Source organism: Lutra lutra, chromosome 9 (genome assembly GCF_902655055.1).
Source record: "Lutra lutra chromosome 9, mLutLut1.2, whole genome shotgun sequence".
Lineage (NCBI taxonomy): Eukaryota > Metazoa > Chordata > Mammalia > Carnivora > Mustelidae > Lutra > Lutra lutra.
In genome coordinates this window covers 101441545-101455695 of record NC_062286.1, presented here as the reverse complement: position 1 = coordinate 101455695, position 14151 = coordinate 101441545, and the positions used below count along the sequence as shown (strand labels likewise).

At 42.6% G+C, this 14151-nt stretch overlaps 1 protein-coding gene across 2 annotated transcripts in view; it reads left to right on the top strand.

The window, feature by feature from the left end:
• PCSK2 (proprotein convertase subtilisin/kexin type 2) overlaps window positions 1-14151 on the top strand; it is a 257758-nt gene that overhangs the window by 133444 nt on the left and 110163 nt on the right. For both annotated transcript variants that reach the window (XM_047745216.1, XM_047745217.1), the window contains exons 3-4: window positions 4301-4414; window positions 7620-7728. In XM_047745216.1, the coding sequence (XP_047601172.1) occupies window positions 4301-4414; window positions 7620-7728 (223 nt within the window). The remainder of the gene's footprint in view (window positions 1-4300; window positions 4415-7619; window positions 7729-14151) is intronic.

The following is a 14151-nucleotide window of genomic DNA, read 5'->3' as shown; positions in this document are numbered from 1 at the left end:
CAGGGATAGTATCTGCCTTCTTCTAGAATGGTCTGTAACTGGTATATTGTAGATGCACGAAAACATTTGTTGACTAAAAATTCCTTTTTTTTTTTTTTGACTGAAAATTCTTAATTGACGAGAAGGACTACAAGAGGAAAGGGAGTGGGAGGAGTTTCTTTAAGTAAAAATTGTTCTATACGCATGTGTCAAGCTAAGACTTAAAAATTGAACAAGAATTGCAGAATATCCATCTGTTTGTTTCTAAGGTAATTCCCAGTAACAAACATTCCTGCTTTCTTATGTTTTCCATTTATATAAATGTTCAGGTCAATAGACCAGTTTGCATGAGCAGTCTAAAATACCTAAGCTAACTGTGCATTATTGTTCAAGAAGGCAAGAAGCTATGGTTCAGTTACATGGCACTGGTGCCACATCAAAGTGGTAATGAAAGGTATCTTGAGTGAAAGGTTACAATTCAGAGCAGGAAGAAGAGAGAATAGAAGTGACCTTTTAGTTATAATATGAGGAAGGATTGTGAACTAGGAAATACTTTTCTGATATTAACAGCTTTATCACACATAGGATTATAACACTAAAGTCTTCTCCAGAGGTCTTTAAAAATAGTTTATGGGGCGCCTGGGTGGCTCAGTGGGTTAAGCCGCTGCCTTCGGCTCAGGTCATGATCCCAGGTCCTGGGTTCGAGCCCCACATCGGGCTTACTGCTCAGCGGGGAGCCTGCTTCCTCCTCTCTCTCTGCCTGCCTCTCTGCTTACTTGTGATTTCTCTCTGTCAAATAAATAAAATCTTTAAAAAATAAAAAATAAAAATAAAAATAGTTTATAATCTCATCTTTCTGCTAATGGTAATTTCATTTATAATAGAAAACAATCCAAATGACCAGTAAGAGGGGAATCATTGGGTAAATTATGGTACATTATTCTATGGGATATTCAGGTAGCTATTAAAAATTAAGTTATGAGAGCTGTGGAGCAGCATATTAAAATTCCTAAGGTAAGATACTTCGTGAAGAAAGAATACATAATTTTATCTATAGTTCAGTTACTTTTATGTAAAAATTAGGTTTAAATTAGCATTGAAAAAGAACCCAGGAAGATTAAAGCAATTTATGATATTCCATGGTATCATTGTGAGGGGGGGTAAAAAAGCTATTCTCCAGTTATTTGTGTGTAACAAGTAAAAATATATGTTTAAAAGATGTTCTCTCTCTTAGAATTATAACTGTGATCTTCATTAAGGACATGAAGATAAACTAAAAGGCTCAGAAATGCTCGCAGTCTTAGGATTTTTAATTTTTAGTAACACGAGATGACAAGATTACAGACACCTACGTCATGCTTCAGCACTTCTGGGTTGGAAGGAGGGGTGATGTCAAGAGAGAGCACAGCATTCCAAAGAATTGCTGGTCTCCATTAAAACCTAATTTATGGAATTAAAAATTAATTTTATGGAAATGGATTTAAAGTCTTTTCATTAGACTGCACTCAGGCTAATTGAGTTTGGAGTGCTATTGTCACAGCCATTCCTGCCCTGTTATCTAAAAAGATGACATCTGATGTGAGTCTTCTTGTTCTTCTGCTGCTGAGAAGAAGCTCCAGAGGGGAGTTTTCAAGCATCCACAGGGCAGCTGCTCCTGCTTAGCAAAGACCCTCGCGAAAGAACGGTGCTGCTTTAACAAAGTCAGTCATGACAACAAATCCAGTATGATGGGAATCCCTCTGTGGAAGCAAGGCTTACCACCAATGAGTAGTGCAGATAAAGGTCTTGCTCAGGACCACTACAGAAAGAGGCGATGGCTGAATTCAGGCTCCTTCCCAATTGAAAGTGACACTCCTGCTGTGCTTCCTTGAACACTTGCTTCCCAAGTAAAAGAAAAGTTTTAAGGGGGGTGTGTGTGGCTCTTTACATATGGGTGTGTATATGTGTCTAGATAGATCTATCTGTCTGTTGTGTGGCAGCTGTGAGAACACGCAGCGTACATCTCTGACTTCCGGGAGAATAATTGACCAAGGACCCCAGCTGCTGCACTCTGAAATCTGTCACTGTGTTGGCAAGAGGCCATGCTTCCTAGGCAGCTCTAGCCAGTGACTGAGCACAGCAGGGGCACTGAGGCAGGCTCGTCCCTGGGAGACACAGGGTTTTTCTGACAGCCGACTTTGAAGCCCCAAAAGACCTGCCAAACCTTCCTTATGCTATAGAGCCGTTGAGGAAACTTTTGCCCCACCTTTTTAACTTTCTCTTTTATGGGGTCAAGCTTACATAGCAGTTTCTTTCATTTTCTCTCCTAATAAAAGCCTTGCACATTTAATCTCATCTTGGCATCTGTTTCCCAGAAGATATATGTGTGTATGTGTGTGTCTATACAGAAGATATGTGTGTATATATACGTGTGTGTGTATATATAAATATATACATATTATATACCGTATACATATAAGTATATGAATATTTGAATCATAATTTATCTCCATCTAATGGACACTAGTTGTGTCTAGATTTTTGCCATTATAAGACTCTCCATCCATCGCAATGCTCTCAAACATTTGCTATGTGCCACAGTCTATATCTGTTGTTGAGATACCTCCAAAGAACAGAGAAAATGCCACATAAACCACTTCTTTTCTACACATACAGAGTTTCTGCTAGAATTAGAGTTTTTCTGGCAAATGAGTCCCTGGTCTGCCTGTGTCAGTGTGTAGAGCAAAGTAAGGAACCACTCTCCCACAACATTCCTGCCCATTATAGGACAGCTAGGAAGGGGAGGTCTCCAGACACATTTGTGGACTCTTCATGCTTCCCTCCCTGCCATTACTGTTGACTTGGATCCTCTTGACTTCCTTGCTCCCATATCAAAGTTCTCAAGTGCAAGTAACACAAACAGATTCTGAATTACTTAAGCAAAAGGGATTTTCCTGGAATGGTATAGGGAGCTCACAATCAGGGGGAGGCTGAAGGATTGGTCTTGCGGAAGCTTCCAGGTTGTGGAACTGTCCCCAAGGACCTTTTATAGGGCAAGTCTGGTGATTGAACCTCTGAGATAAATAACCTTCAAGGCTTCCTTCTGCTCTCACATCCCTTTCCCAGGGTTCAAATCCATACCCACCTGTACACCTCTGAGGCAAGGAGAGCCTGCAGTTTCTTTGCAGATAGGTATCTCAAATTTCATTCCCAACAAAGAACCTAGTGGACACCAGGTAATCCTCCAAATGCACTAGGAATACTTGAGAAAAGAAGAAATGATGTTGGGCAGCAAAGTATCGTTAAAAAAATCAGGGGCACCTGGGTGGCTCAGTCCTTTAAGCGTCCAACTCTCGATTTTGCTTCAGATCATGTTCTCAGTGTTGTGAGATCAAGCCTCGAGTCGAGTTCTGCACTGGGTAGGGAGCCTGCTTAAGATTCTCTCTCCCTCTCCCTTTACCCCTACCACCCCAACACTCGCTCACACATGTGCTCGCTCTCTCTTAAAAAAATAAAGAACCAGTATGTAGCGCACACCCTTTTCTACATTTGCATGGCCCCTTAGTCTGTAGATGTTCAGAGACGAGCCACAGCCCCTGGATGATAAATCCGTGATGCCCAAGTGAAGAGAATTTCATGTATGGGACAAAGTCTAACTGTTGCCAGGAGCCTGCTTGAATAATTCAGTTCCTAAGTTTCATTTCATCCAAAGACTTGGGGTTCCAATTTTGGAAACAAAAATTGTAGTGCTGCCATTGCCAGGACAGCCCTTTCTTTTCAAAGATCCTTCACTTACCCTCTAGAGCTTTGCTATGAACTGGCTGGCTCTCCACGCAGGCGTTCTTTTGGTTTGGGTTTACGTTTGCATTTGTGTTTGGTTTGATTTGACTTGATTTCAGTTTTGGCTGATTCCCAAATGTGATAACACAATCCTCTCAACAAACGTAAAGGCTGGAAAGCCCTCCCGAAAAATGGTCCCTGCAGTTCTAACTCTCTCTCCCTCCCTGAATCCACATCAACCTTCTTTACTTAATAGAAGTGTTGCTTCGTTTTCTTTTCCTTAACAACCCCTACCCCCTTATCTTCCGTGAGAGTACTTTTCTCTATCAAATACCCATTTTGAGGAAACTCACTTTGAGCCATCAAGCCAATTTATTCAGCACAGTCAGAAGCAAATGTTTTCAGAAAATAATCATGGAGTGAAGAGTGTACATGAGATGAACCTGGCTTCCACAGAGGAAAAAATACCTGTGTGCAAATGGAATTTGAATTCACGGAAATGAATTCCAGAAGAAATTGTTCGGGTGGATATTTAGGTAATATGCCAATATTGTCATTCCAGGTAAAGATGGCCTTGCAGCAAGAAGGATTTGACAGAAAGAAACGGGGGTATAGAGACATCAACGAGATCGATATCAACATGAACGATCCTCTTTTTACAAAGCAGTGGTATCTGGTAAGCATGCCATATTATTCCTAACATTTCTCATCTTGAGACTTCAGATTTAAAAAAATGCATTTCTATTTCCTCGTTATTCTGTGGGATGTCAGCCAGCATCTGACTCCATGAACCTCTCTGTCCCCTCTGATATGTACTGATTTTCTATCAGCACCCATGCATCATGTTCTCTAATCTCCTTCCTTCTGGAAATGCTAAATAGCCATGAACTCTTAGGGTCAAACCACCTACCAAATGCTGATCAGGTTGCCCCAGACTTTGAAAAATGACACCAGTGCATGAGGGAAGACTTGCAAAATCATGTAGAAGTTGAGTCAAGGGTCTGAGGGGAGTAATCCAGGGATCTCAACAGGCAGAATGACTGCAGGACAAAATGAAACCAAAGGGATAAGGAAAAGACTCGGGCAACTTCACAAAGGACAAGCAAGAGAGTTCAAAGACCAAAGCGAGAAAAGTAGCATCCATTAGCACCTCTTAAAATAATGGCAGGAAATAACATCCATGGGGCTTTCCAGGTGGAGGAGTCACACCTCAGAAGACCCGTCTATCCGGTGAAGTGAATATTATTATCTGACTCACCAGCAGTCCTTCATGATCCATTCGGATGGGTTGGGTTATATTTATTTATTTTTTTTTTAATTTTTTATTTTTTCAGCATAACAGTATTCATTATTTTTGCATCACACCCAGTGCTCCATGCAATCCGTGCCCTCTACAATACCCACCACCTGGTGCCCCCAACCTCCCACCCCCCACCCCTTCAAAATTCTCAGATCGTTTTTCAGAGTCCATAGTCTCTCATGGTTCACCTCCCCTTCCAATTTCCCTCAACTCCCTTCTCCTTTCCATCTCCCCTTGTCCTCCATGCTATTTGTTATGCTCCACAAATAAGTGAAACCATATGATAATTGACTCTCTCTGCTTGACTTATTTCACTCAGCATAATCTCTTCCAGTCCCGTCCATGTTGCTACAAAACTTGGGTATTCATCCTTTCTTTTTTCTTTCTTTTTTTTTTTTTACAGCTTTATAAACATATATTTTTATCACCAGGGGTACAGGTCTGCGAATCGCCAGGTTTACACACTTCACAGCACTCACCATAGCACATACCCTCCCCAATATCAATAACCCCACCCCCCTCTCCCAACCCCCTCCCCCCATCAACCCTCAGTTTGTTTTGTGAGATTAAGAGTCACTTAAGGTTTGTCTCCCTCCCAATCCCATCTTGTTTCATTTACTCTTCTCCTACCCCCTCAACCCCCCATGTTGCATCTCCTCTCCCTCATATCAGGGAGATCACATGATAGTTGTCTTTCTCCGATTGACTTATTTCGCTAAGCATGATACCCTCTAGTTCCATCCACGTCGTCGCAAATGGCAAGATTTCATTTCGTTTGATGGCTGCATAGTATTCCATTGTGTATATATACCACGTCTTCTTTATCCATTCGTCTGTAGATGGACATCTAGGTTCTTTCCATAGTTTGGCTATTGTAGACATTGCTGCTATAAACATTCGGGTGCACGTGCCCCTTCGGATCACTACGTTTGTATCTTTAGGGTAAATACCCAGCAGTGCAATTGCAGGGTCATAGGGTAGTTCTATTTTCAACTTTTTGAGGAACCTCCATGCTGGGTTGGGTTATATTTAAAAGAGACCCAAATCCTCTAAACCAAACCTAACTATAGGGCATCTTGAGGGAAAAGGAGTGATTAATTTAAAACTGTGAGTGATGTTTTACCTTATTTAATCTTAAAAGGTGATGAGCAAGAGAGAAGACTAAGTTATAGCCCTGTGGACTGAGACATGTATAGGAATGCATCACATCTTCTACATTGGGTCTTCCGGGTGTGACTGTGTCCTTTGCTTTTGGGCATGGAATCCTACAAATCTGATCCGGACAACTGAAAAGAGCTCATGTGTGTTAATCAGGTTAGACTATATTTCTTGCAATCACAGCCAACCCCCCAAGTCACCCCGGCTTAACAAATCAAAGCTTTTGCTCACTCATGCTGTACGTCCAACACTTCCTAGTCCCTCAGGGACCCAGGCTCCATGCCAGCTCCATCCCGAACCCTGCTTTCATGAGCACCTCAACAAGGGGAAGGGTTAGGTCACACACTGTTACCTAAGGCTTCGGCCTGGATGTGACATATGGCACATGAGCATACATCCTATTGACCCAAACCAGTGATGTGGGCATTCCACTAACTTCCTAGGTGATGGAAAAGTGTAACCTGAACACATGCGTGGAAGGAGAAGAGCAGTCATTTTTACCAAGCGCACTAATGACATTCACAGCAGTGTTTTAGCAACCCTGTAGTAACAGCCAACAGGTCACTCTGGGCTTCTGCCAGTACAAGCTCTGACTTCATTGCTTTTAAAACTCATCTTTGGGGGGCGCCTGGGTGGCTCAGTGGGTTAGGCCTCTGCCTTCAGCTCAGGACATGATCTCTGGGTCCTGGGATTGAGCCCCCCACATCGGGCTCTCTGCTCAGTGGGGAGCCTGCTTCCCCCTTTCTCTCTCTGCCTGCCTCTCTGCCTCCTTGTGATCTCTGTCAAATAAATAAATAAAATAAAATAAAAAAACTCATCTTTGGGAAAATCTGCACAGGACAAAAAAGCATGAAAAGAGGATGATGGACATAGTTATATACAATTTCTTTGTTTCCCTCTTTTGAATTTTTTTAGGGAAAAGACTTTTTTTTTTTTGCATTAGAATGAGCACTAAAAGTAAGCCAGTTATCTTCGATTTGGTGCATCAAATATTTTTACGCGAGATTTGGTGGCACTGAAATTACAAACGTAAGTAGGACATGCTCCCTCTTGCAAAGCTTACTGCTATTGAGGGAGGAAATCACATTCAAATAAGGATGATCCAAGACAGTATGTGCTAAATTCCAATCTTGAGGTATAAACTCTACAAGAATGAGCATTTAATTCAGAACTGGAGAGGGTTTCTTGCAATGGCAGCTCTAAGGAGTTTAAAGACAGCAATCCCATCAGAGAAACCTCAATTGTGTGTATCAAAAAATGGAGGGAGAAGTCTGGAAGAGGTGGATGGGGAAACATTTGGGAGTACTGTTTCACAGAAGGCATGGCCTGTGACCAGGCCCTGGCACAGCAGGTGCAAACATTTAGATAGGTGCTTTACTGCACCAGACTAATCAGATTCTTTGCTTTGAAATTCCTGAACCAGATCAATACCGGACAAGCTGATGGCACTCCTGGCCTTGATTTGAATGTGGCAGAAGCCTGGGAGCTGGGATACACAGGGAAAGGTGTTACCATTGGAATTATGGATGATGGTGAGTATTTCAAAGCCTTCACATCATTTGGAAGCAAGTGTGTCTTTGCATGCCTTTGGAATACCAAAGATTCATTGCTTAGAGATGCAAATCAAAGACAGAAGAGACACCTGCTGGACCTGACCACCCATCTATACTGTGGCAAAATCCTCCCCTACCTCCAGATCAGCAGTCTTCAAATTTGAGGATGCCTTTAATAAATATTTATTGAATTAATAAATTAAAAATTCAAAAAAAATGAACAAAGGAAGACTGGCCATCACCAAACTGTCATTTCTTATTGGGCCACTGTTTGTACCGTACCCTAGAGCATCTTCTAAACCTGTTCGAACTTACCATGTACTCCAGATCCACACTGTCCAATGGAGTAGCCATTGGCCGTATGTGGCTATTTACACTGAGGTTTTAATGAGTTAAGCTAAATAAAATTAAAAATTCAATTCCTCAGTCACACTAGCTTCATTTCAAGTTCTCAGTAACCCCAAGGGGCTAGCTAGCAGCTGCTGAAACTGAATTCAACTTCACTTTGATCATCACAGAAAGCTCTATTAGACAGTATGGCTCTACACCCATGAAGAAGCGTTTTGATAACAGGACTGGAGTTTGAAGAAATTTTGACTTTCAGGATGAACCCTGGTAAAGCAGACCTTGATAACCTTTTATTACATATGCATATATGTTATAACACGTTATTCTATCCTGTATACCTGCCAGACAAAGATTTAGTAGAGCTTTATTTTCTATAGTTTGTGATACAAAACACAAAGGGTAGGATGGGTAGAATGGGTAGGATGAACTGGTGTTTTTCTAACTACACACATCCTTGGCTCTGCCAAGATTCTGGAGAATCTCTGCCCTGTGGTCATCTCCCTGGGCAGGTCCCTTGCCCTTCATCAGCCATGTGGCTCCTCCAGGAAAGGCTCCACTGAGCAGTACTGATGCAATTATACCTAAAGCCTATGTGTGAGAGATGAAACAATGGAGCTTTTCCCTTCTGAAGATCCTCAAAGAACCCTAAGCTGTCCAAAGCGAGCCTTTGAAGCTGAATTGATGGTGAGACAAAGGGAGCCAACATGCTTAAAACTGGTGCTGTCTTTTGTGTGGGCTCATTAAATATCCACATAAAAACAATGCCTCCGCGTTTTCTGATGTGGGAGATGTTTGAAGTGGATGTAGAAGCTTTCTCGGGTGGCTGAGGGCTTTCACAGGAATAAAGGAGCTCTGCAGGAGAAAGAGTGTGTGTACACGAGTGGGTCTTGGGAGCTTACAGTTCTTCCTTCCTCCCTAATGCTTTGGATTGGAAATCAATGTAACTGAGACGAGCTCACCCAGGAGAAAGATGTGTCTGTGTTCGGGGTAAATCTGCCTAGGATATATTGTAATTACACAACATCTGAGGGATTAGAGGAGCACCCTAAAAGTAGCCACAGACAGACGTGTTGCTTTTATGAAACCTAACAGCCCATGATGCCTACTTCTGGATTCTTTGACTGTAGCCCCCTGACAGACTGTGAAGCAACCCTTCCAAAAAGACAAGGGGAGGATGAGCCCTGACTCTGACCCACCTTTCCTGATGTGAGAAGCCAAGCCCTTCAGAAAGTCTCAGCAGAGTTGCTTATTTGATATTATTTCTTCTGATTTAGTGGTCTTTGGGCATCCTCCCAAAAAACCAAACTCTCTACCACCCCCCCCCAATTTAAACTCCCAACTCCTCCACTGCTTTGGTCATCTACTGCTGCAGAATATACTACCCCAAAATTGAATGGCTTAACACAACCACCATTTTCTTATCTCTCATAGTTCTGTGGGTTGACCAGGCTCAGCTGGGAAGTCCTGCTACTGGTCTCTCTGGGGTCTCTCATGCCATAGGGGTCAGAATGCAGCTGGAACTAGTGTCAACTGAAGGCTTAACTGAGATGCTAAAATGGCCTGGCCTCCCTCCCACTCCATGTAGTCCCCGGACGTCCCCTCTCCACGTGGTCTCCCCAGAAAGGTAGCTGGATTTCTTACAGATAGCTTGGGGGTCACAGGAACAGTCATTCTAAGCTGCCACTCCTCCTCTAGGCCAGGCATGGAATGCGCAAGCATCATTCAGCCACTTTTTTTTTTTAAGATTTTATTTATTTATTTGTCAGAAGGAGAGAGGGAGAGCACAAGCAGGGGGAGCAGCAGGCAGAGGGAGAAGCAGACTCCCCACTGAGCAGAGAACCTGAGGTGGGACTCATCCCAGAACCCTGGGATCATGACCTGAGAAGAAGGCAGATGCTTAACGTGCTGAGGCACCCAGGCGTCCCATCACTCAGCCACTTTTATTGGAGGAATGGTCTCAGGGCCAAATTCCAGGGAAGGAGGAATAGGTTCCACATCCTGGTGCAGAGCTAAACAAAGGATTTGTGGCTGGCTTTAATTCAGCACATGCTTATTTGGTGTGATAACTGAAGAAGAGAAGAACTACCAAGCCACTCTCCAAATCCGCTATTGAAAAGCAAGATGAGCACATTTGGGATACGAGCGGCCTCCCACACTACAGGGACAATGGTCAGCAGCCTCATACCATGCCATTGGGCATCTCTGCCCTAACACCTAGAATGTGAAGTGCAATGGTGAGGCTGGGAGCGTCAGTAAATGGTGTGGGATCATTTCCCAGATATTTGCTAAGCAAAATATCATTCTCCAACAGGATAAAGACACACAGATACTGACTTCATACCTAAGAGCAGAAACAATGTCATATTTCCTAATCATTGCTCTCTTTATTTTGGGCTGTATGGAAAATAGTTTGATTACCTGCATGTGGGAGAGTCAATCTATAGATTGCTCCATTTTAATAGTCATTCATACTTTCTGGTTGCACAACTCAGAACTAGACCAACATCCTCTATTGGATCCAATGACTCCATACATACTCAATAAATATCTGCTGCTTTCATGTAGGTGCAACTTAATGTCATTTCCACACACTACACATCAGAAGGAGAGAACCTCCATGGTTATCTGTTGCCCACAGGGGCAGAAAGCATTTCTTAAGGGTTTGTTCTGATGTTCCAGGCATGGAAATGCCAGCAAGGACCCCACTTAATGATAACAATTCACCCCTTTCATCACAAACAGAGTTGTTTGGTGTTGGGAACTTGAACTAGAAAACAAGATACGGCCAACAAAACATGGAGATGGATAAGAGCCACTCAGCCCAGGCACGATTCTGGACAGGTGCAGGCTATCAAGGTTATAGATGGTCAGTGAAGGCAAGAGTCAAGGACGTTAGCCAACATCAGATGGTGCCAAGGAGGTAAAACTGAAGATCAGGGAGGCAGGATCAGGGAGAGCTTCAAGCTGAAGCAACAATAAAAACCCAACATTTCTTGGGATGCCTGGGTGGCTGTCAGTTAAGCATCTGCCTTTGGCTCAGGTCATGATCCCAGGGTCCCGGGAATCGAGTCCCACATTGGGCTCCCTGCTCAGCAGGGAGCCTGCTTTGCCCTCTGCCTGCTTGTGCTCTCTCTCTCTTTCACACAAATAAATAAATAAAATCTTAAAAAAAAAAAACAACCTTACATTTCTTGAGTACTCACTGTATACTAGACACCACCTAACAATTTGGAAACAGTCACAGTTATCCTCTAAGATTAGTGCTATTGTCCACATGTTGCATATGAAGAAACCGAGGTTAGGGAGGCAAGAAACTACCCAAACTGATCTTACCCACCATCTTCAGTGCTTGAAGCCCACCCCTTGGCTCTGCCTCCCTGGTGAGTCTTTGTGAACTGGATCTCATCCTTACCAATGGAGGTTCAAGCTCAAGGATCAGGCAGTCAACCGCACCCTCCCAAGAGAGTTAGAAGTCTGCCTCACATAGAAAAGCAAAGTTTTCTCCCCTAACTTGGGCTTCGCTGGTCTCAGAAGGACTAGTAGGGTATCTGTTCCAGTTATTATTCCTGTATGACAAATGACTCCAACTATTAGCAGCTTATAGTAACTATTTATTTTCCTCATAACTTTGTGGCACGGGAACTCAAGAAGACAGTCTGGGCACTTCTCATTTGAGGTTTCTCATGCAGTCAAGGGCAGAATGCTGGCTACCCAACAGTCATCTGAAGATTCTGCTGGGGGTGTACATTCATGGCTCATCCCCATGGTTGACCACTGACGTTGGCTGCCGCAGGTCAGTTGAGCCTTTCATACCAAGGGCCACACAGGAGCTTCTTCCTTGGCTATTGACTTCCCCTCCTCCCTCCCTGAGTGGACAAGTGTCCAAAGGGAACAAATGGAAGATGCCTGGACTTTTCTGACCTAGCCTTGTACGTCATGCAACATTTTATTGATAGAGGCAGTCATAGACCAGTCAGATTGAAGAGGGGGAGAACAGCCTTACCGATGTGTGGCATTGTTATACATCTCAACTGAATTATTAACATTGTAACTAGCAACAGGTCTATGGAGCTCCTTGCTAATTCTCTGAGGTCTCCAGAACCACCAGAGCTTTCTGAGCATTTGAAACATTGTGGATTAGACATTCTGAAAAGACTCAAACTGATGATGGGATACTAATGTAAACTATAACCAAGTAATTATCATTTGCATTCCACATTGTGTTATGATTGGCTGGTGATGAGTTGGTCCCTACTGTAAACTGGGAGCTATAGATACCTGAAAGCTCAGGTTCTGTGTCTAAATTGTCTGTTTTTCCAGGACCTGCATCGTGCCTGGTGTTCACTGCTGAAAATAACCCAATTAGTGCAAAATAAAATTGAATACATTCATAATACAAGAATTAAAAAATAAATAAACTGATTGAGAAAATGTATTTAGTACACTCCACCTCAAAAGATAATCAAATAGACAAAAATATTAAAATACTATTTCATTACCAGTCCATTATTTTTATGCTTTAGTTCACTATATTTTTTTGAATCATGTCTGTCATTCCCCCATGGTTCTATCAGTAATCTCTTCTTTCTCAGACTAAAGTCTGTGCCTGTACCAACTTAACACTCAGACTTCCCCTTAACCTAATTAAAGATCCTTAATTTTAATTGGGCTAAAGTTATCTTGTTTTAATTTTAATTTCCTTCAAGTCTCAAATTATCTTTGCCTTGATAGTTTCCCTTCGCAGAGAAGAAACTACTGTTTCTCAGAAAATTTCTCTCCCAGACAACTTACACTATCAGAACATGAGGTCATCTTTTAAAAACTGTTCCTCTGCATGGACTAGGAGCTTATTCTGTCCACTCCATGCATCAACCTGCATTGCCATAGCTCCAGGAACATTTACCCTCTGGGGGAAATACCCAGGTGTCTGAAGTCAGCTTGATTTATTGTGGGGGCGTGGATATCACCTGAGATTGTGGGTGCTGGATGCTCCTGCCTTAGAGGTCTGGGCAGGTGACTTGTACCTGGCTTTCCCGAGGCTTAAGTGTGTATATACATGCACCACAGTCTTCTTACACACTACAAACATGAATAGAAGGATGACCATGCAGAGGCCCCTGGCTGGCTCAGTCAGTACAGCCCATGACTCTTGATCTCAAGGTTGTGAGTTCAAGCCCCACGCTGGGTGTAGAGATTACTAAAAATATAAATAAACTTGAGAAGTATAATTATGCCCCAAAAAATTGATTCCCCGCTAGGAAAAAAACATATTCTCTGTGTGCCCACTGCAGGTGTGTTTTTAATTTATCTATAGGTTACAAATGTTTTGCCACATTGACTTCACAAAATGTAACCAGTTTCAACAAATACATACAACAATTTAATTTCAATGCAACATTCTAAGACCCAGTAGATTTTTGAAAATATTTCTGCTCTTCTGCATTATTCACATGACTCTAATGATGTGGTAGATGACACTGACCAATGATGACAGCAATAAATACAACATATCAAGTGTTTACTACAAGCTAAACACACTTAATGAATTGGCCCTCATCTTGAACACTGTTCTGCAAGGTAAATAATATCCCCATTTCAAAGATAAGGAAACTGAGGCTTGGGGAAATTGTGTCACTTGGCAGAAGCCTCACAATTATTATAGTGTCTGAGTGTAGAACAGAACCAGATCTGCTGGTCTCCGTAGCCTGTGCTCATCCCCAACCCATCCCACAGCTGAAACAGACCATTTCTGAATTAGGGTCCAGGACAAGGGCTGGCAAACTTTAAAAATACTAGTCCTCGAATCTTCTGACCCCTGTCTTTCTGCAGTCCTTGGGAGGGGGTGCAGGAGAGCAGGAAATGTAGGATGGTGGATGGGAAGTGACAGGCTATCCTCTCCCAAACTGCAGAAAGCAGTCATGAGTAACAGCAGTAATTTGACATGCTTTGCATGCCAAAATACCAGCAGCAAAATGTAACATATGTTCTGTAGGACAATGACTTCCAGTCCAGAAATTTCTTGTGTAACCGAAAAAACAAAAGAGGATTTTTTTT